Raw genomic sequence first — 22,136 nt, 5'->3', positions numbered from 1 at the left:
TATATATATAGGGGGGGGAAAATCATGATGGTTGCTAGATGGGAGAGGGGGGATGGGGGTAGGTAAAGGGATTAGAAAGCACAAATTAGTAGTCACAATATTGTCTCAGGGATGCGAAATACAGTTTGAGGAATATAATCAATAATGTTGTAAACATGTAAGGTGCCAGATGGGCACAGGACTTATTAGGGAGACACTCTGAATCAAGATGAGTGGGAAACCATCTCAATAAACACATTTTGGATTTTAAAAATCACTCAAAAATGAAATATTTAGGTATAATTTTAACAAAACATGCAAAATTTGTATGCTGAAAACTACACAATATTGATAAAATAAAATAAATATCTAAATAAATGGCGAGACATACTGCATTCATGGACTGGAAAACTCAACATAATAAAGATGCTGATTCTTCCAAATTGAGAAACATGTTCAACTCAATATCTATTTTTTTAAAAACAGTGACATTTCTTTTACATATAGACAAGATTATTCTAAAATTTATATTGAAAGGCAAAACAACTAGAGCAGGTAGAAACAATTTTGCAAAAGAAGAATGATATGGGAGGAATCCATTTGCCTGCTTTCAAGGCTTGTTACATAGAGTAATCAAGACTAAGGTACTGGTGGAGATACAGACACGCAGCTCAAGGGAACAGAATAAAGAACTCAGAATTTGACCCACACAATATGCCTAACAGACTTTTGACAAAGGTGCAAAAGTAATTCAATAAAGGAGAGGGAGACTTTTCAACAAATGGTGCCGCAGCAATTAGACATCCATAGGCAAAAACATCACACATTATATAAAACTTAACTTAACAAATGGATCACAGAATAATGTGTAAAATGTAAAAACAGAAAACTTTTAGGATAAAATCTTCGGGATCTAGAGCTAAGCAAAAGTTCTTAGACTAGACACCAGAAGCATAATTCATAAAAGAAAAAATTATAAATTGGATTTCATCAGAATAAAAAAAAGTTATTCTCTACAAAATACCTTTTTAAGAGAATGAAAAAACAAACCACAGACTGGGAGAAAATATTTGCAAATCACATAAATGACAGGACTAGTACCTAGATCTATACAGTCAGGTCTCCATATCTATGGTCCACATCTACAGATACAACTAACCACGGGTCAAAAATATTCCCAATTTCTGTTCTGTTTGCTCATTTATTACATTCTTTAGATTCCACATATAAGTAAGATCATATGGTATTTGTCTTTCTCAGTCTGACTTATTTCACTTAGCGTAATGTCCTCTAGGTCCATCCATGTTGTTGCAAATGGTAAGATTTCATTCCCTTATGGCTGAGTAATACTCCATTGTATAAATGTATCAGTTTCTTTATCCAGTCATCTATCGATGGGCATTTCAGTTGTTTCCATATCTTGGCTATTCCGAATAGCGCTGCAATAAACATAGGGGTGCATATAAGATGGGAGGGGGTAAGGATGAGGGAGAAGGTGAAGAGGTTAGAAAGCGAAAATTTCTAGTTACAGTATAGTCACAGGGGTATGAAATACAGTGTGGGGAATATAATCAATAATGTTGTAAAGATCATGTAAGGTGCCAGATGGGCACTGGACTTATCAGGGGGATCACGTCATGGACGGTGTAGATGCCTGACCACTGCGCTGTACACCTGATGCTGAAGTGGAATAATATTGAATGTCAACTATAATTAAATATATATACAGGTAGATAGATAGATAGATAGATAGATAGATAGATAGATAGATAGAGGCTGTGGAGTGCAGCATAGGGAAGATAGTCCGTGGTATTGTAACATGTCAGACGATGTCAGAGGGGTAGTAGAACGGGGTGGTGGTGGTTATCACTTTGGGAGGGGTGTAAATGCCTAACTGTTACATTGTTTCATACACCTGAAACTAACAAAAAAACAAAATGAAAAAAAATATTCCCCAAAAAGTTACACTGTTGCTAACATGTACTGTGTAGTTAGGCCTACAGTGGTTGCATCTGTATTGAACATGTGCAAACTTTTTCTTGTCATTGTTCCCTAAATAATATAGTATAATAACTATTTACATAGCACTTACATTTTATTAGGTATTACAAGTAATCTAGAGATGTGTGTAGGTTAATTGCAGATACTACTTCATTTTATATAAGGGACTTGAGCATCTACAGATTTTGGCATCTGTGGGGGGTCCTGGAACCAACCGCCTGCAGATACCAAGGGATGACTATATAAGGAACTTTCAAAATTCAACAGTAAAAAGCAAACAATCCACTTAGGAAATGGGCAGAAGACATAAAGTGACATTTCACCAAAGAAGATATACAGATCCAAATAAGCATATAAAAGACGAGCAACATCATGAGCCATTAGAGAAATATAAATTAAAACTAAAATGAGCTCTCACTACACACCTATCAGAATGGCTAAAATTAAAAATAAGAACACTACCAAATGTGGGTGAGGTTGCAGAGAAACTGTCACTCATACATTACAGGAGGAAATGTAATATGGTACAGTCTCTCTGGAAAACAGTTTGGCCATTTCTTTAAAACCTAAACATGCAACCGCCATACAACCCAGCAGTTACACTCCTGAGCATTTATCCCACAGAATTAAAGATATGTGTTCACACAAAAACCTATACTCTAATGTTTATAGCAGCTGAACACAAGGGGCCTGGGTCAGCTTAGAAGGGCGTGGAGTCATCTTACTGATAAGAAGTCGCTAAACTGACCACCCAGGCAACTTTCCAGGGCAGGGCTGTACACGGAGGAAAACTTAGGGTAGTGGAATCAAAATTGAGCCAGGCAGGGACAAGGAGATGAAGGAAAATAAGTGCAAAGCAAGGGATGGAAATAGAGTCGGGAACTCCCAAAAGCAAGCTGCCCTATTTTTGAGCACAATGCAAAAACAACAGAAAAGGGAGCTCTGTGAAGGAAAGTATCCTGACATTGCCTCCTTCTAAAATTCCAGAAAATGAATTTCATGTAAAAAGAGCAACAGATTTTAAAAAAAGCAACAGATAAGGACTAAAGGTATATCTTATAAAGAGTTAGAGTAAGAAGAAAATATGGAACAGAAAAAAATCCTTACAGATAAAGAAAGCATATCAGAAAAATCATGCTACCAAAAAGATGAAATTATAACCTCTTTCAAAACAAGCTAAAAGTCATTAAGAAAGTGTTAGAAGATATGAAATAACAACATAAATCACAATGGGAAAATCTCAAAATAGACAATAATATGGTACTATAATAATGTAATGTGATAAATATTTCTCCAATACAATCGTACTACTATAATACCCCTAAGTTTACAAAACGCAACATGCCAAATTTATCAAATAAAACATTATAATTTTTAAGAAAAATCAGAAAGTCTCAGAAATGTGACAGTACTCAGGAAATAATTAGAAACTTTTAAAAAATCCATTTCAGAAATGAAGACTGAACAAGAAGGAACAGAAGAATAAATAAACCCGATGCAGAAGGCCTCAATAGAAAGAGAGAAGGTGAAAAGGAGCCCTTTTTTTTCCCCGTTTCTTCAGCTTCCCGCCCCCTACTGGTCGCCACAGCTCACTCCCGCCAACCTCTGGCTGCTCACGGCAGCCCAGCTCCAGGGAGAGCCGTTGTTCACAATCTTAGCTGTAGAGGGCGCAGCTCACTGGCCCATGTGGGAATGGAGCCGGTGACCTTGGTGTTAGGAGCACAGCGCTCCAATCACCTGAGCTACTGGGCCGGCCGGGAGTTCAACTAAAAAGTATAACTCAATATAACATTCCTAAAACTAAAAAACATTTGAACAACATATTGAAAGAGAATGTGGTTTATTTGAGAAACACAATTCAAACGACCAAAGCCAAGATATATTTTAATAAAATTTCTGGACATTAAAGAAAAAGAAAATACCACCTGGGCATCCCAGCAAAAATAGTGACTTAGATTATCATCACATTTTTTGAGAGTGATGTTACATTAAAATGTAGTAACATTATATTAAGATACTGCAATAAAGCATAGAAATGAAGGAATGAAGCGTAGAAATGACGTATAGAATATCTCTGTTCTGCAATCCCCAGTGAATTAAAGGACCAAGGCAATGAGCATCAATGGTTCCTAACATAACAAAAAGAGAGACAACCAGACGTTGTGTGCCTCCTGGTGAAAAACCGCACCCCTCTCCCCCCATAGACTTTCCAAAGGAACCAAAGCTAAATCTGATCCACCCGCTGTAGCCAGATGCCTGTTTGCAGGAAATGCAGAGGACGGCAGGATATGTTAAACTGCATCAAGTGTGTGCAGCCAGCAAAATCCAGGCTATGGAAAACTCTGCAGGTCAAAAGTTCAGCTAAGGAAAAGAAAGGGATGGAGGCGAAACCTGTCAAGTATAAGAGACATAAAAGACAACTGAGCTATATTGTCCAGGAACTCATACTTGAGTGAACAGACTATACAGAAATACCAAGAAAGGGTTACCATGGCAGTCAGCATATGATCACCTCTGAGAGGAGGGAGGGGGTTGACCGGCCTGAGGCATATGGAGACCGCAGTGACTGGCAAAGTTCTATTTCTTGACCTGAGTGGTGATTACAGATGATTTGCCTTAAATAATTCATTAAATTATACATTTTGTGTAGTTGTCTGTATCTGTTTCATTTTATAATAAAAATATTTTTTTAAATAGTGAAAAGGAAACAGTGATGAGCTGAGCATCTGTCTTCTGAAGACAATGGGGACAGAAGTTGGAGGAGAGAAGGACTTGGGTGTAACAACTCACAGGCTTAGTGCTGGACCACAGAAAGTGAACAGTTTGGGACTGGAAGGAGTTAGGTCTTAGGGGAATTTCTGGACACTGTCCTTGGAAACGGGGACTCATGGCATATACAAGCAGGAGGAAGAAGGGCGGAAACGTGAGAGATGCATGATCTCGGAACACAGAACTCCTCCAAGGCCTCACAGAAAAGGGCCACTCCAGAGCAGTGACCTCTCGAGTGTCTGTTACTTAGTGTAGGGCCCACACCACGCAGTACTGCTCCAGGCAAGAAGCTTCAGTCAGGACCTCAGTATGGCGGTAGTGGGGAAACAGCTCTTGAGACCTGCAGGGACAGTTATAAAAGTCTCATGAGAGACCCCCACCCTCCCATTCGAGGGCTTCAGCAGACAGAGCCACCCTTCCATCATACCCCCATGACGTCTCCCTGTGGCGGAGGGATTGAGAAAATGATCTGGCACCCAAAGACAGGGAGAAAGACATTACCTCATCACCAGACAGCTGAGTCTCCACACATCCTGGAATGAAAGAGAGGGAAGAAACACAACATTCCAGTTAAGACTGAATGTTGTCATTATCTGAGGAGTAGGGGGTGACCTGCCTTATCAGAGCTCCATCACCGCTGACCCCAGATGTTTCTGCTTCAGAAAAGACTATCCCAGTGATCCTGAGACGTACAACCAGCCTCCCCGCCTCACATCTTTGACATTAGGAAAGTGGGAAGTGGGGAAACCCCAAGGCCGGTGGCAGGTGCTCCCAGAGGCCCGTTACCTTTCCGAGCCCTGAGATGAATGGCGATCCCCACCAGAAGGAAGATGAGCCCAAACAGGAAGGCTACCGCTGCACTTAGCACCTTTCTTCCAGGATGCTCACACTGGGCTCCTACGGGAAACAGGGCTCCACATTAGTAAAAAGCTGCCAATATTGGGCGCACCGTCCTGAAGTCCCAGAGCCTGTGCTGGGTAGCAATTCAATGCCATCCGGAGAACATAAATTTAGAAATGGTTCCTTGAAGCCCAGGTTTTCACCCATTAAGTTTCTGTTACAGAATCTTATAACCCATATGAATGTCCCCTAATACCAAGACCAAAGTATTAGAAGATACTAGCTCCCCACGTTGGGAGTTACAAGGTGATTAGACCTCCTTATTTCTTGGATGATATAAGGACAGGTATCTGCCATGCTTTCTTCCCCCCTAACTCAAGGACGCCAGTGACGTCCTAACCCCCTCAGCTCAGGGCAAAGAAGAATTAGTGTTGTGCCCAAGATGAATGTGGAGGTAACAGGCCCTGTACTGAGTCAGCAGGACCCCGAGTCGGGCCCAGAAGGTCCAAGAAACTGGTTCTCACTCCACTCCACAGACACAGGGCTTGGCAGGCTGGCATGCTCAACAAGGCAGGTGTAGACATCTCCGAGTTCAGGAGTCGTTTCCAGCATCACCATTTTCTGAAAGGTCCAGTCTCCATTCCCTATAAGGCCAGTGGACACGACCCCCGCTCTCTCCTCCTGCCCGTTCCGGAACCATCTGATCGTGATGTGCCCTGGATAGAAACCCGTCACAGAGCAAAGCAGCACGTTGTGGTGCTGCAGGCTTGGGGGCCTCTCCGGATACACTGTCACCTCCGGTTGCACTAGAAAGGGAGAGAAAAATGACCCTGTGAAGGAAAACCACAAAAGACTATCTCTGCCCCTTATAGGCTCTTTCCCAGACCATCCAAGAGGAAACTGGAAATGTGAGGAAATCTCAGAAACTGGATGCGGCAGTGCCCCCAGGGAGGATTTAGGCCTTATCAGACAGTCCCCCCTTATCCATTACCCCTTGTGGTTGAGATACACTAGCTCTGAAAGTCCCTGAGAACCTGGGGGGCCTAGGACCAAGGTCACAGTGACCTGACCTGTGAGGATAATGAGTGAGTCACAGCTGGGGACAGAGCCTATACACAGACTCCCCTGCTCCTAATCCATTTGTCCCGAAGCAGGAAGTCGCTTCTCATGAGGAGGAAGAGTGATGGCCAGGTTCACACGAGGGAGCTCCCTGAACCCACCAGACCTGCCCTCCCCCTCACCTTTTCTCCCCACAGTGAAGGGTGCACCCAGCTCGTAGTTATGTCTGCAGAGCACATCCACAGCGGCTCTACTTCTCTCCAGTATGTCTGGCCGATGGTTCCACAGCTCAGCATCAGGCCGCCCCAGCTCCGTCAAGGCCACAAACTTCCCCACATCACTGTCGAAACGTGCATACTCCTCCAAGTTAAAGATGAACCTGACCACAAACTGCACCCTTTCTGTCTCGTTGGTGAAGTAGCAGTCAGCTTTGGCCTGAATCACAAAATCTTCTGAAAAAAAAAAAAAGACTATAAACCAGCCCCCACCTTTAGGAAACCCTACCTGGTAAATTATGCCAGGCTGCATGGATTTGAGAGGTGGCCTTTGACCTCAGTAAACAGGCCCTTGGACCCCACCTTGTTCCTCTTACCAAAGATATCCACAGTGGGACGAAGCCTGCAATCCATCCTACCAGGCCAGCCAAACAGGAGACATGTAACCCAAGAAGCAAACCAAAGAGAGTCCCAAGAGACATAAATATTCAACAAATATTCATTCATTCATTCATTCATTCATTTTCAACAAATATTTATTGACTGTGTTTTGCCAGACACTGTGCTAAGTTTCTCCAAACCAGGTTTTCAGAAGTCCAAGGTTTGAACTCCATAATCAAGTCGAAAGATCCCTCCTCACATGGAATAATTCAGTAGTATTCTTGACCTTAGCTGGTTCATTCCATATGCTCCTTCTGGAGTAAAGTGAAGGAATAATGAAGGTGGGGAAAAGAAATGCAGAGTAGGTACATAGTAGGTGTGAAATCAGCTCCCTTTCTGCCTTCCACTCACTACGGGTTTTCTCCAAGAATTTTGTCTGGACCTTTTCCTTTGTACTCTTATTCAGAGACCACGTCCCTGCTGTTGGCTCTAATGAGGTAATGACCTCATGACCCCTGTTGATGTTGGGTGAAATAATGTTAACCCATGAATTCAAGTTGCCTTTCGTCATCACCATCATCACCATCATCACTGACACGTTATACCTACAATCTAGTAGTTGCAACAACACGGTGATAGGGAATAAAAGGTTTGCTTAACCCTTCTTTGGGAACTTTCAAATTAAACTCTGCCACCTAAGATGGAATAAAAAAATCCAATTCCATTCTCTATTATGATTTTCTACTTTCAAAGTACTTTATTAATATTGAGAATGATTAAGTTGAGCCATATATTAACTTTCACACATTGTACCTCATTTCTAATCTTCTCATGTTCTCCAAAGTAATTTAATTGTCCAAAGCTATTCAATCAGTCCTCAAAGGAAAGAAAAAGTATGCCTCTTACTGGTAGAGCATAGTGTGCTATGGCTGAACGTTATGTCCCTCCAAAGTTCATATGTTGAAATCCTAACTCCCTAAGATGATGGCATCATTAGTTGCTGCCTTTGGGAGGTGCCATGAGGGTGGAGCCCTGATGAACGGGATTAGTGCTCCAGAGAAATCCCTCACCCCTTCCACCATGCGAGGGCCCCGCGAGAACGGGCCAGCTATGAACCAGGAAGGGGCCAGCTATGAACCAGGAAGGGGCCAGCTTTGAACCAGGAAGGGGCCAGCTATGAACCAGGAAGGGGCCAGCTATGAACCAGGAAGGGGCCAGCTATGAACCAGGAAGGGGCCAGCTATGAACCAGGAAGGGGCTAGCTATGAACCAGGAAGGGAACCCCCACCAGAACACGACCATGCTGGAGCCTTGATCTTGGACTCCCCAGCACCAGAACTGGGAGAAATAAATTTCTATTGTTTATCAGTCACACAGTCTGTGGCATGTTGTTATAGCAGCTCAAACAGACTAAGACCGTGTTATGTGTCTTAGATTTGAAGATCTGGAAAAGTTTAAGAGACACGCTGGTAAGGAAATAGATCTGGGATAGGTCTCAGTTGATATGAGCTCTAGTTTTAAATCCAGTAGTTTTACACAGAAACAGACACTTACCCTCCCTGACCTGCTTCCGCATTGATAAAAGTGTGTTTGGGTTCACACCCAACAACACTGAGGGAGAGCTCAAAAGCATAGTACTGAGAAAAGAAAACAGGATGTGTTTAATGCACAATGACATTTATTAAAACACACACAGAAAAAACAATGCTACATGTTTTCAAAGGCCACCCTCGTACTTAAAGACACACCAGACACATGGATATTTATGGAAGAGAAGGAATGAGAATGGAGACAAGGGAAAAGGGGAGAGAGTCTACTGACCAACGATTACGATGTGCTGTGAACTCACTGGGTAAGAGTAGATCGATTCTATGCACTTGAGAACAATGATAAAAGGAAATTCAAACGGGTTAATAATGCATGTTGGCAGGAAAGATCTCCCTGAAGAAATGGTGTCTAAGTTGAGACTTGAAAGATCATTGTTACTGGTCTTGAGTTGTAAATTTACTTTCCTTTCTAAGTTCAGCAGGCTCCTTCAGGAATGGCTAAGCTGAGCTGCCAGGACGGCAGCGTCCTTCCTGGGTCAGCCATACTCATCTCTCACTCAATAGCTGATTTCGTGTGATGCTCTCACCTCTTATTCTCTGTTCCCTCTTACAGTCAAAATCGGGGAATTTTTTTTTTTAATTTAGATCTGGTTCAGATTTAAGATCTGGACTGATTTTTTTTTTTTCATTTGTGCTGTTTAATGGGCATTACAAGCTCAGCAAGTTTTCTCTTCTCTAAGAATAATGATCTTCTCCTACACACCCTCCCCCAGGTTTGTTCCTCTTTTGTATTTAATGAGACTTTGACATTCAAAGGGGTTTTGTTTTTAGCTCATTAGATCCTGTTTTCTGCTGATAAATATGTTTCATAGTGCAATATTGCTTCATGTTTGCATAGCCTATCTCGTCAGCTAGAAGAATAACAGCAATAAATACATGTACCCAGTAACCTGAGGACAAGAATAACGTATTCAACTGTTATTTCTCAAAATTGCTTCGTACAATTCTGACCACATAATAGGGGCTTAACAGATGCCAAAAGAAGCAATCTTTGTTTCCAATTTCTTTTGTTCATGTATAGTCCAATTGGATAAATACAGAAACAGTCACACTCATCAGCGCAAACTCGGGGCTGAAGATTGGCAGCTAGTCTCAGACTGCCTCCATTTTTGCAGTTCTCCTAACTGGCATTGATCCAACAAGGACCCTAAACAAGACAAAATATTTCCCTTCTTCCTGCTTCCCGACACCTTGACTCTGTGGCTCTGGTACAGGAAGTCCCTTTTCCCAGCAGTCCATTATGTGTGGTAAAGGGTAAAGAAACACTTCTCATCAAAGGGAGAACACTGTCTTTGAAGTCAGAAGCTATGTCCAGTCTGGTCTATACCCTGGACCTATATGGAAAGGCATCCCTCCCCCATGCCAATTCTTGCATACACACATGAAAAAAAAAATCCTTCTGTTCTTACCTGGAGAATCTCTGTCTTGAGTCATAGAGAAATCCAGCCTGATGAGATTCACTATCAGAGCCACCACCCAGTGAACCCACCCAGAACCCATTCTGGAAGGAAAAAAACTGAGAAAGGAAAATCATCAACCTCTTCAGAATGGGGCTTGCCCCCACACAACTCAGGCAAAACATATTCATTAAGTGTATACCTTCCTGGCCTACCCAGGATTGGAAACTTCCCACACTGACAACCAATCAAGATAGAGAAGTTTTGCATCATTAGGTGCTGGGTAGAATATTTTCATAAATGTGTTATACTACTCGAGAATTGTTTACCTGTGGAATCCCTGACAGTAGTTTAGGTATGTGGAAAATGGGCTAGGAGAAAAAGAAAAAAATACTCTACACAGTAGGTGGTCCTAGAAGAACTGAGCGCATTGTTTATTATGTACCCTCCTATCCTCATTTTGCAGTGTCCCTGGCCTGTCCTCGCCAAATAGGTCTCCCTTCCTATGGGGTGGTTGGCGTTGCCAATAGAGGGTGTGTTAATTGAGAAGAAAGTAGACAGCATTCTGAAGCATGTACCTTCAGAGGAGGTGGTGAAGGGATTATCAGAGAACGAATAGAAGAGATTGAGAATAACCTAGAGAGTATGATTTCCTATAAATCAAAACAGGGCCAAAAACAAAAAACCACAAAGAGAGGATTCTCAGGAGAACAAAACACTGCAAAAATGTTCATGAGGATAAAATATAAGAAAACATTATTGTATTTTATAATTAGTGGGTCACCAATAACCTTTAATGGGACATGGAGTGTAAAAGGTAAAAGCTGTATTTCAAAACAGTAAAAAGTAAATTGGAAATGAGAAAATGAAGGTAGCAAATATAAAAGTCCCTCTAGAATTTTGAAAGTGAAAATAAGGAAAAAGATGAGACTGTCACTTGAGAGAAAAGCAACACCAAACAAACATTACTTTTACGATAGGAAAGACCTTAACAAGTTTCTGAGGCAAATGGAAGGCACCCTCCCCCCACAAAAAAAAAAAAAATTCTGACTGGAATTCAAGAATAAGAATAATTGTCAGGCTTGGCAATAAAAAGGAACGCTTCTTCAGATACAAGAATGAAAACACTGGAGTAAGAATGAAAGATGTGGCGTAAGAAAGATGGGAATGAGGATGTTCTAGTTGTATGACTTTCAATGGATTCAATTTAAAATAAGAAAAGATCTTCTGCTAAAAATGAGCTGCAAGAAAATGTATTTGATAACTAAGGAGAGCAAGACTCCTCTTCACCAAAGTGGATTATAAGTGCATTATCATGTATTTAGCACAGAGCTATCCATGCTCAATGTTACGGGCTGTTCAGTGATTGAACAGACAAGTCCCTTGTCCTCAAGAAATGTATAACCTACGTGGAGTGTCAGGGAAACAATCCACTATACTGTCAGGAAGAATGAATAAATTTGTAATGTTGGAGCACACAAACAGACTAAACTCTAACAACTTTGCCTAGAAAGAGCTCGTGATGAAGTTGTATTTGATGAAATTGGCCTAACAAACGGAAAATTTAGGAATTCAAAATACCCAGTACATGAGGACAATAGAGAGGAGATAAACAGTGAAACAAAAAAGTTTATCTGGAATCCCTTTAAAATGACTGATTATCCACAATAAATAAGTATATGCACACTACTTCATTGAATGGGAGAAGATACAATAGAATTTTTTTTTTGCTTCTTCACTTCCCTAAAGAAACACATGTTTTGATGGGTATGTAAGGCGGGATTATGATGGTAGTTGACCAGGAGACCCAGAAATACTTGATTTATGCCTTACCAAATATGCTGGGATGCCCTCGGGAAAGCTCTACCCATAAATAGTAATAGCAAATTGTAAATCAAAAGTTTATTATTAGATGGTCAAATCCCTGACATGCCAAAGAGTTTTATGGTAAACTTCTCTGAAGCATTAAGACCCCAAGGCCTCATATTCCCTCTTAAATCCTACATGTATCATTTGCCAAGTGTAAATCTTAAAGGATTAAGAACTTCCAAGCACATGAGTAATACTGTGGGAAGAAGAAAGATGATTGGGTCACAAAGGGACTCTTCAAGATAGCAGAAATAGGGTTCAGAAAAGAGAAGAGAAATGCAACTATGTAACCTTTTAATGTACTCTGATGCACTCTTAGTGAACATGCCCTACCCTGGAATCTGACCCCTCAGAATAATAATTTCTTCTCTTGGAGTTCATGATAGGTAAAGAAAAAGATGGAGAGGTGTGGAAGACATCCCTAGTGTTCAAGGTTTCCTCTACTTCCTGGGTACATGGAAAACGATACCTCCTAGTCGCTGGGACTATGTGACTAGTTCTAGCCAATGGTTAGTGAACAAAAAGTTCTCGATCAAAAATTTAACTATTATATCATTGCATGATTCTTCTTCTCCTCCCCTACCAAGTCAACCAAGACAGCCTTGTGTTGAAATGGTGAAATCAGAATTAAAAGTAGTCGGGGCCAGCCCGGTGGTTCAGGCGGTTGGAGCTCCGTGCTCCTAACTCCGAAGGCTGCCGGTTCGATTCCCACATGGGCCAGTGGGCTCTCAACCACAAGGTTGCGGGTTCAACTCCTCGAGTCCCGCAAGGAATGGTGGGCTGCACCCCCTGCAACTAGCAACGGCAACTGGACCTGGAGCTGAGCTGCGCCCTCCACAACTAAGACTGGAAGGACAACAACTTGACTTAGAAAAAAGTCCTGGAAGTACACACTGCTCCCCAATAAAGTCCTGTTCCCCTTTCCCAATCAAATCTTAAAAAAAAAAAAGAAAGAATATAAAAGTAGTCTAATTAGCTGAATCATCATGGAAGGCAGCCACCCTGAAAATCACTCAAACCTACAACAGATGCTATATAAATGAGAGATAACTTTTGCTTAATTAAGACACTGAGCGTTGTTTGTTACCGCAGCCTGGCCTGATTTAACCTAATATAGGACAGGCACAGAAATGTTGACCCACCCCCACCACATCCCTCAGGAAGAATTGAATATTCATGAATAACACCTACCACAGGCCAGAAAATGGTAGACACTGCATACAAAGCATGTGACCCATGACTGGGAGTACTTCTTCTAGAGGTGGGTGGTTGTGTTGCTCCCATTTGGGAGGCCATGTGTGGAACTGAGGAAAAAGGTGGCAAGTTAGAAGGAGATCAAGCCACTGAATTTTAACTTCCTCTCTTCTTCCTACCCACACATACTTTAGTCTTTCCTATGTATCTCAAGTTATCTGGAAATGGAGAAAAACATTTGACGTGAGGCTGAGTGAGTGAGGGTATCAGAAGTAGTAGAAGCACGAGAGGGCACGAGGCGTAAGTCTAAGGCTGTTTCCTCTCCTCAGCAGGCCGTCCCCTCGCTGGGCTTCTGCAGCTTCTCTCAGAGATAAAAGAGAGTACATGAGGAGAGGAGAAAAAATGGGGCTTAGAGAATATAGATTAAATGGGGGCTTGTATTTCAGAGGGAAGAGAAGGAGTTCCCAGATGGTAAGGGGTGGTGAGAGAGCACTGAGGGGTAGGGATGCTGATCCAGAAAGTTAGGACGGCTGTTCTTTCTTACTTCTGGGGTAAATGTGTCCCAGGTCCATCAACACTAAGGTCCGACATGCCTCCATCATCATAATAAGAACTAATATTTGCTGATTGCTTATTGTGAGTCAGTTTTCTAAGCGTTATATGAAAGAATATGTGGGGGTGGGAGTGAGAGAAAGAGGAAGGGAGAGAATCATCACAACCCTTCACAGTAGATATTATTATGATTCTCCGTTATATAGATGAAGTAATGAAAGAATGAACCAAAGTTCAAACAACTAGTAAGTCTATCGTCTGTGCTTTTTCCATTGCACTGTATGGGAACCAAGGAAAGCTTTGTTTATGAACATTCAGCACCTCTGTAATGATAAGATGCACAAAGGGGCAAAATAACTGAAGAATTTTATTATGACTGTTTGGTGTTAGGACAGACCTCCATCATAGCCTGTTGCACAAAAGGAAATCGGTGGCCGCGTGTATCACAAGCAAGGAAGGGCATAGAGCCTATTGTAGGAACTGAGAGGGGACAACAACACCAACCTGTGAATCTCCCTTGTCAATGGCCTCTGATGCAGCTAAAATGAATTGAATCATCTGATTTGTCCAGTTAGAAGCTTTGTTGAGTCGTTTTCTGTGCTTAGTGTTAATGTCTACAGTGAGAGGATCTGGGGTCCCCAGGCTTATCAGAGACTATACAGTTCTGGGGAGACAGCTAACAAAGGGAGAGGTTGTGGCCTGGTTCCTACCCCTCCATTTTTGTTTTTGTATTCTACTTATATGAGCTTGAAAAACAAGTGGGGCATTTTGAGTTTCTCTTCCTGTCTGACTTCAGCCAAGAGCCCTACTTAATATAGATACAGGCTTTTCTGAGATTTTTCATGTAAGTTCATATTTTGCATCTCTCTTCCTCTTTCTCTACCCGTTCTCTAGGGAGAGAAGTTGGGTGTGATCTATATGGTTGTTTCTTGAGGTGGGTAGCAAGTAATCCTCCCTATTACCTGATATAAATTCCCCTTCAATTGCTATTTTGATGAATTTAAATTTGAAATACACTGTACATTTAAATTCATGTTCCTCTTTCTACACCCACCTATCACCAGAAACATAAGCTGGCTTGGAGAAGTTAGAAAAATATTCTGAGCTACTAGACAGAAAATTAAAACATAGTTTTAAAGAACACTGTGTGTTGAGCTACAGTTTAATTGAAGGTGAGAATTACCAGGGTGAGAACATTACCAGCCCAAAACACTTAATTCTCCCTCAGTGGTGATTGTAGTCCCAAACTAGAGGAGCTGTCACATGAGGGGAAAGGGAAGTAGAAAAGGATATGAGAAACAACAAAAACAGTTGGAATTTGGAATGTCCGAAGCAAACTCATGATCTCACCCAGACAATCCATTTGGGAACTGAGGGACTAAAGGTTCTGGCTTCTAAATTAGCAATCACTCCTTTGATACAATGTCTGGATGGGTGTATCCACCCAGTGTTGATATTTGTGTATTACATGATACCATTCTCTTATGATGGTTTTGTCTATCACCTCATCCTGGAAAAGTGAATGTTCGTGGTCTTTTGTTCTACGAATTTGTTCATTTGAACTCACTGTTCCTAGGAAATACTCACTGAAATTATAATGTTATGAACTTCACAAAGGTTTTCTAGAACAAACCCAACTTGGTCCTGATGGTTTTTAAAAAATCTGTGCTGGAATCTGTTTGTAATACGTTTTTAGGACTTTTGCATCAACATTAATAAGTAAACTCATCTACAGATTTATTTTGTGCATTGTAATAGTTTAACATCAATATTATACTTACTTCATTAAAAGAATGCTTTTCATGCTATTGAGCCATTTAATTAGAATTGGAATTATCTTTTTTTTTTTTTTTCCTTTAAAGACTATTACATTCCCCTATATCTGGACCTTGAGCTTTTCTTGGGATAACCCAAGAAAACTCTACTTCTTCTATGGAAATTATTCTATATAGGTATTCTAACTAAGTAGGGGTTGGTTTGGTATATTTTACAAGAGAATTATTGATTTAATCCAAATTTTCAATTTTATTTCTATAAAATTAAACAAAGTAGTCTCTTCTGATTTTTCCTCTGTTCCCGTATTAATTTTATCCTTGTCATTTCTTATTTTCTTTACTTGCAACTTCTCTATGTTTTTGCTGATGATGTTTATCTTACTAAAATAAATTTAAAGATTTCGAATTTATACATTCTACTGGTATTTAGTTTTCTAACTCTTTGATTTCTGCTTTTATCTTTATTATCTGCTCCTGCTTTCATTTGATTTTGTTGTCCTTTTCACTTAATTCACTGATTTTGTTCTTTCCTTTCACTGATATAAGTAATTAAGGTCATGAATTCTCCTTTGAGCACTGCTTTAGCTATATCCCAAAAGTTTTGACGTGTGATTTTCAATTGTCATTTTTCTAGAAGTTTTTCACTTGTTCCCCCGCCCCGCCACACTTTAGCCCAAGAGACCATTTCTTTAAGTTTCTGTATGGAAGAGCATTTATCTTTTCTGATTTTCTTATTATTATCTAGCTTGTTGCATTATGGTCAGATAATAGTATCTGTATCACTCCTACTTTTAGAAACTTACTGCGGTTTTTATGTGCCATAATATGTACTCGATTTTCATTAATTTTTTTGGCACTTGAAAAATCATATTCTCTATTTTCAATGAAAAATGTCAAATGTATATCCATCAGATCTAATCTTTATTATATTAATAACATCTTCTGCATTCATACTTATTTTTTGTTTACTTGGTCTAAGTCCTGAGAAAAGTGAATTAAAGTCACCTGTTAGTAGTACATTTCTGAATATTTTCCTTGTATCTAGCTCCTTAATTTCTGCTTTATGAGAATTGCTTATATGTTACTTAGAACTTATACATCTCAGATATTCATTATGAATTTTACACTTTCCATTATAAAGTGGTTTTTGTCTTACTCAATTTTTGTTGTTTGTTTTTTGGTCTGACTTTCAGACCAAATAATAAGATTTATAATTTTTTAAGATTTTGACCTTTGCTTCCTTTTTGTTTGCATTCTTTTATGATGCCTTTACCCATCATTTTATTTGTTGAATAAGTGAATGAATCTTTCTGAATTACTTTATTTTAGTCTTTCGTATATGGGAAACAGCAGAGTTTTTCTTTTAATCTAATCTAGAAATATTTTTATTTTATAGATGAGTGAAGCCCACTTACAATTATTAATATAGCAAATAAGCTGTGTAAATTGGAAGTTATTTTGTTAAATATGCTTTTTACATGAGTATGTCTTTTAAAAAACCTTTCACTGTCTTTTTTGTGGTTTTCTAAATTGCGGTTTTTCAGCTGCTTAAGAAGTTGTATATTTGGGGATTGTCTTGATAATTTTATTTTTATATAATACAATTCATTCCCTCTTGTCTTGGGTAGTTTGTGATTAGTTTTCTACTATGACCATCATAAAACTAGCTTATATCTTCTCCCCTCCTGTCCCACTTTCTTTGTGCTTAACTTTGCATTCCTAAATACTGTCATGCGGGAGACCCTGCTCGCTGCGCCATTTGTCATGCAGGGAGGCCTGAAGGGTCTCTGCTCCCGCTCCCCATACAAGAACGCAGGATATGGTGAGGCCAAAAAGGAACACCCACGGAGCCATAGGCAGGGGAGTCATACCACTATATTCTCTCTGGCGGCACTATACTCTCACTGGAGGCTGGATCCACACTGTCCGCAAACCGCCATCCACACTTGCCAGCCCAGCCGCCATCTTCTTGCTAGCCCCCATTCTTCCTCTCTCCTCTCCTCCTAGCATAGCCACAGCAGTTATATTGTGGCCAATGGCTCACTGGTTACAGCTGACGGCCAACTAGCCACAGCTGATGGCCATGCAATCACAGTTGGCCATTTACTACCTGAGCCAACACCTTTCTATGTGAGGCTGAGAGCCTGGAAACTACTTTTTGGGGCTCCGCCCCCACAATACATTCTAATATAACTACTTGTCTTATCAGTTTTAAGGGGTATCTTTTGATTCCCAGATATTACAGACAAGGCCATTAGCAAGCTTAGTCTATATCCTTACTCATTTTTCCGCTTAATCTGAAATTATTAAGAAATGTGTTTTTATTCATCAATTTCTTCTTGTAATTCTGTCTACATCTTCTTACATATTTTGTGACTTTGTGGCTTGGTGCAGAAGGATTCAGTTTTCGTATAATGTTCCGGTGACTTCTAGTTATCATTATGCAATGATCATCTTTGTCCCTACAGTCGCCTTTGGTCTTAGGCTGCATTTTTAAATATCAATGTAACCACACAGGCTGTCTTCTGTTAGTGTTAGCTTCGTGTATTGTATTGCATGTCTTGATTTTAATCTTTTCATGTCTTTAGGGATTTTTTGTGACTCATGGGAAGAGTATATAACACTTCTATTAATCCATTCTGAGAACTTCTTTCTTTTAACTCCTAAATTTAAGTTATTTACATATATTAGATTACCAAGTTTTCTGGATTTGTTTCTATTATCACATATTGTTTTCTATTTTATGTTTCTTTCTTTTTTTCTCCTTTCATGATTTATATTAAATTGATTACATTTTAAAGTAATTTCTAATTTCCCTCTACTGGCTTAGGAGTTTTAAATTCTATTAGTTAAGAGTTACCCCTAGATTTTTAACATGACAACTTGGCAACGATTGATTAACAATTGAAGTTAATATCTCTACCCTCCTTACAAACAAGACAAAGATTTTAGAACACTTTTATTTATCTGCCTCATTCTCATGTTATTTCTGATTTTTCTGTCTTGTTTTTAAATTTAAAAGTTATTATTGTTAGTGATTTTTATAGATATAGTCATTTTACTTTTCTCTTTCTAATTTACCAATATTTTAGACAGGTTTGCTGTTGTTGTGTGTTTCTCATTTTTGTTTCTTGCATCCCAATTTTTCTTTCTGGGTTCTTACTTAAGTGGTAATAAAACAAAAGCAAATGACAACGATATGATGCCACCCTTTATCCATAAGATTGGCAAAATCTAAAAGTTAACAAAACTCTGTGTTGGTGAAAATGTGGGAAAATAGATAAACTCATATATTGCTAGTGGAACTGTACATTAATACATTCTTTATGAAGGCAATTTTGTGGTATCTATCAATATTAATAATATATATATATGCTTGGACTCAGCAACACCCCCTTCAGGATTTTATCCCAGTGAATTTCGCGCACATGTGTATTATAATGGCTATGCAAGCATTGATCATAATAGTGAAAGACTTTCAATAGCCCAGCTACCCATGGATAGGAGGAGACAGGCTAAATGAAATATGGTACTTCTATAAAAAGAATACTATATAGTCATATGTTTCTACAGTTTAAAAAGTAAAGTTCAGAACAAGGAATTTAGGGAACTGCTATTTGTAAAAATAGGGAGGAAGAATATATACACATACACGCTTCAATATACATTAAAGTTCTCTGGCAGGATAAGCATAAAGCTCAGAGCATGGGATGCATATTGAAGGGTATTGGCAAACTATGGGGGGGGTTGGGAGTGAGGCTTTCCTCTGTATACCTTTTTGTGCCTTTTGAGTTTTAAACCACATTAATATATTGCCTATTCAGATAAATTGTACCTTAAAAAAAAAAAGAATAGTTAGAGGGTAAGTGAATACAGGAAATACAGGCAACTCTTTCGAGTTTTGTTATAAAGTTAGGCAGAGTCTACCTTTTCTTAGCTGTGTGACCCAGGCAAGTTACTAAATGTTTCTAAATCTCCATTTCCTCATTCCTAGAATTGGGAGCTACATCTACCACATAGGGTTATCTTGAAGATAAGAAGATATACGAGTATATCATGCACTTAGCACAGTAGTACCACGCAGGAAGGACTCAATAAATGATCGTTATTATTATTGAATTATTATAATTCACGAGTCCATAAAACTTTGGGTTGGAAACCCAGTATTTCCTCAAACCACTAGATGGCATCAGACTCAAATAAACGGGTGCCTCTTTCACTCACTAAGCCCAATACAAGGAAGATCTTTGTGTTCCTTATTCCCTAGTCCTTTCCCGGAAAAGTCTAGCTCCACTGTCCCTCCTCTTGATCCACGACAGCCATGCTGTGGTTACCCCACTTGACCAGGGTACAAAGGACTTGAAATTCAATGCTGGGCAGGGCAGATGGCATGGAGGTTGTTTGGGGCTCCAAAGAAATCTGAGTGTTTCCTAAGGCTCCCCCTTTCCACTCATAGCTTCCTTTGGAAAGAGTAAAACATGACTGAGTGGGGAAGATACTGAAGGTAAGTGACAAGAAGAAAAGGAAATCGAATGTGTTGTAGGGAGGAGGAGTAAATGAAAAGAACTAGAACTTTGGGACAAATCAGAATTACTGGTATCTATGGTTACCAGACACCTTAGGGGTCTGTGTAGAGGGACTACTAGTGTAGGGGTTTGTCTGTCTAGAGGGACTACTTCGACTGTCAGGGATTATTTATCTGTGTGCCTGACATAAGGTTCACCTGGATGTTTCCCCTGAGAGAACACATTTCAGTACATCTTAAGGTCTGCTGCATCTTCCTGTATTGCCCATCAGAATGCCCAAGTTTTCCTCCGAGATCTATCGCTGATTAGCAGTGTAATTTCAGGCCAGTTTCCCTTTCTATGAAGTAAGATTGACAACTCCATTATTTTCATGATGCCTTGCAGGTTTCAAGTATTGAGTTTGTGGGAGTCACTGTACTGAGGCTATCAGGAACTCATTAAAGATTTTATTGGGGAAGGGGAACAGGACTTTATTGGGGAACAGTGTGTACTTCCAGGACTTTTTTAAGTCAAGTTGTTGTCCTTTCAATCTTAGTTGTGGAGGGTGCCGTTCAGGTTCAAGTTGTTGTCCTTTCAGTCTTAGTTGTGGAGGGCGCAGCTCAGCTCCAGGTCCAGTTGCCGTTTCTAGTTGCAGGGGGCACAGCCCGTTATCCCTTGAGGGAGTCGAACCGGCAACCTTGTGGTTGAGAGGACGCACTCCAACCAACTGAGCCATCCAGGAGGCAGTTCAGCTCAAGGTGCCGTGTTCAATCTTAGTTGCAGGGGGTGCTGCCCACCATCCCTTGCGGGACTTGAGGAATCGAACTGGCAACCTTGTGGTTGAGAGGCCACTGGCCCATGTGGGAATCGAACTGGCAGCCTTCGGAGTTGAGTTAGGAGCACGGAACTCCAACCGCCTGAGCCACAGTGCCGGCCCCTATCAGTGAATTTTAACAGATCATCTTCTTCAATGAGAGCTGAAGTTTCCATAAGGTTGGGAGATGCAAAAATTATTATTCTCCTTTTATGAACAGAGGAAGGGCATTTGGTGGGGCAGGGAAACAATCAGGCCAACCTTCACTCTGACCAAATGGATATTTCACCCTAGTGATATCTGAGAGATTAACAGGTGTGGAGCAGCTAGCTAGGCAGCAGCAGGACAAGCAAAGGCTTATGTGCATAAGGAACGCCCTGCTCTGGCCCCACCCTGCTCCCAACAGTTGCCAGGCAGAAAAAAGTCCAAAACAACACAAGTTCTGGCTGGTGCATTGCTAGGGCTGGAAAGTACCTGCTATTTCCCGGAATGTGAAAGCTTCTGTTTCCTAGAATAGGAACCTTCAATGGTAAGTCCCTCCCGGTAACCAATTAATGTGTACAGCTTTGGATTTCAGTGGTTGGTCCATGTAGGGATGATGGAGAATGAGGACAGTGGAGGAAAGAGATTTATGCATTTATCCAACAGACATTTATTATTGTCCACTATGAATCGTGCCCTGTACCAGGCAGTATAAAGCTTATTATGATCCATGGCCTCCCTCCCCGCCTCCAGGAGTTCATGGTCTAATGGAAGGACAAAGGGGGGGAGGGTTACAGAGTTTAATAAAGGCTGAGAAAGAGGTGCACCCCCAGCGCAATAGTGCACATGGAAAGGGCACTTCCTCCGGACGGAGGAGATACCGGAAGGCTTCCTGGAAGAACTAAACCCTGAGTTAAGACTGAAGAACGTGGGGTAAATCGGGGGAGGGTAGTGCCGGGAAACCACATGCAAAGGCACAAAGGTATTAGGAGGGCAGGACTTTGGTGTGTCTGGAGCAACAGGAGAGCGCTGGACAAACAGGCTGGAAAACCCTGTGTGCGCTGAGAAAGACCTGAGCAGAAAGCGATGCAGAGCACCTGCAGGGTTTTACAGAAGTGACATCATTCTCTGTGCCTCTAGAAAGAAAGAATGACTTCATGAACAATGGCTGGATGAGGTGAACCAACAATAGGGAAT

At 40.6% G+C, this 22,136-nt stretch overlaps 1 protein-coding gene across 3 annotated transcripts; it reads right to left on the bottom strand.

Annotated features, from left to right (window-relative positions):
- Positions 1-264: 264 nt before the first annotated feature.
- LOC109439958 (HLA class II histocompatibility antigen, DO beta chain-like) lies at positions 265-10,436 on the bottom strand. Of its 3 annotated transcripts, XM_074332746.2 has the most exons (7): positions 10,261-10,435; positions 6,831-7,100; positions 6,114-6,395; positions 5,536-5,646; positions 5,251-5,282; positions 5,014-5,089; positions 265-1,418 (listed from the first exon to the last, which is right to left on the bottom strand). In XM_074332746.2, the coding sequence occupies exons 1-6, from the start codon at positions 10,349-10,351 to the stop codon at positions 5,054-5,056; spliced, it is 822 nt and encodes a 273-aa protein (XP_074188847.2). In that variant the 5' UTR covers positions 10,352-10,435; the 3' UTR covers positions 265-1,418; positions 5,014-5,053. The 3 variants fall into 3 exon arrangements, with proteins under 3 accessions (XP_074188847.2, XP_074188848.2, XP_088651973.1); XM_074332747.2 differs by having other exon boundaries at positions 265-5,089; positions 6,831-7,097; positions 10,261-10,436; XM_088795847.1 differs by having other exon boundaries at positions 265-5,089.
- Positions 10,437-22,136: the final 11,700 nt, after the last annotated feature.

The sequence above is a fragment of the Rhinolophus sinicus genome, chromosome 2 (genome assembly GCF_057876585.1).
Source record: "Rhinolophus sinicus isolate RSI-liver-muscle chromosome 2, RSI-T2T, whole genome shotgun sequence".
Classification (NCBI taxonomy): Eukaryota; Metazoa; Chordata; class Mammalia; order Chiroptera; family Rhinolophidae; genus Rhinolophus; species Rhinolophus sinicus.
This window is presented reverse-complemented; position numbering and strand designations above follow the sequence as displayed.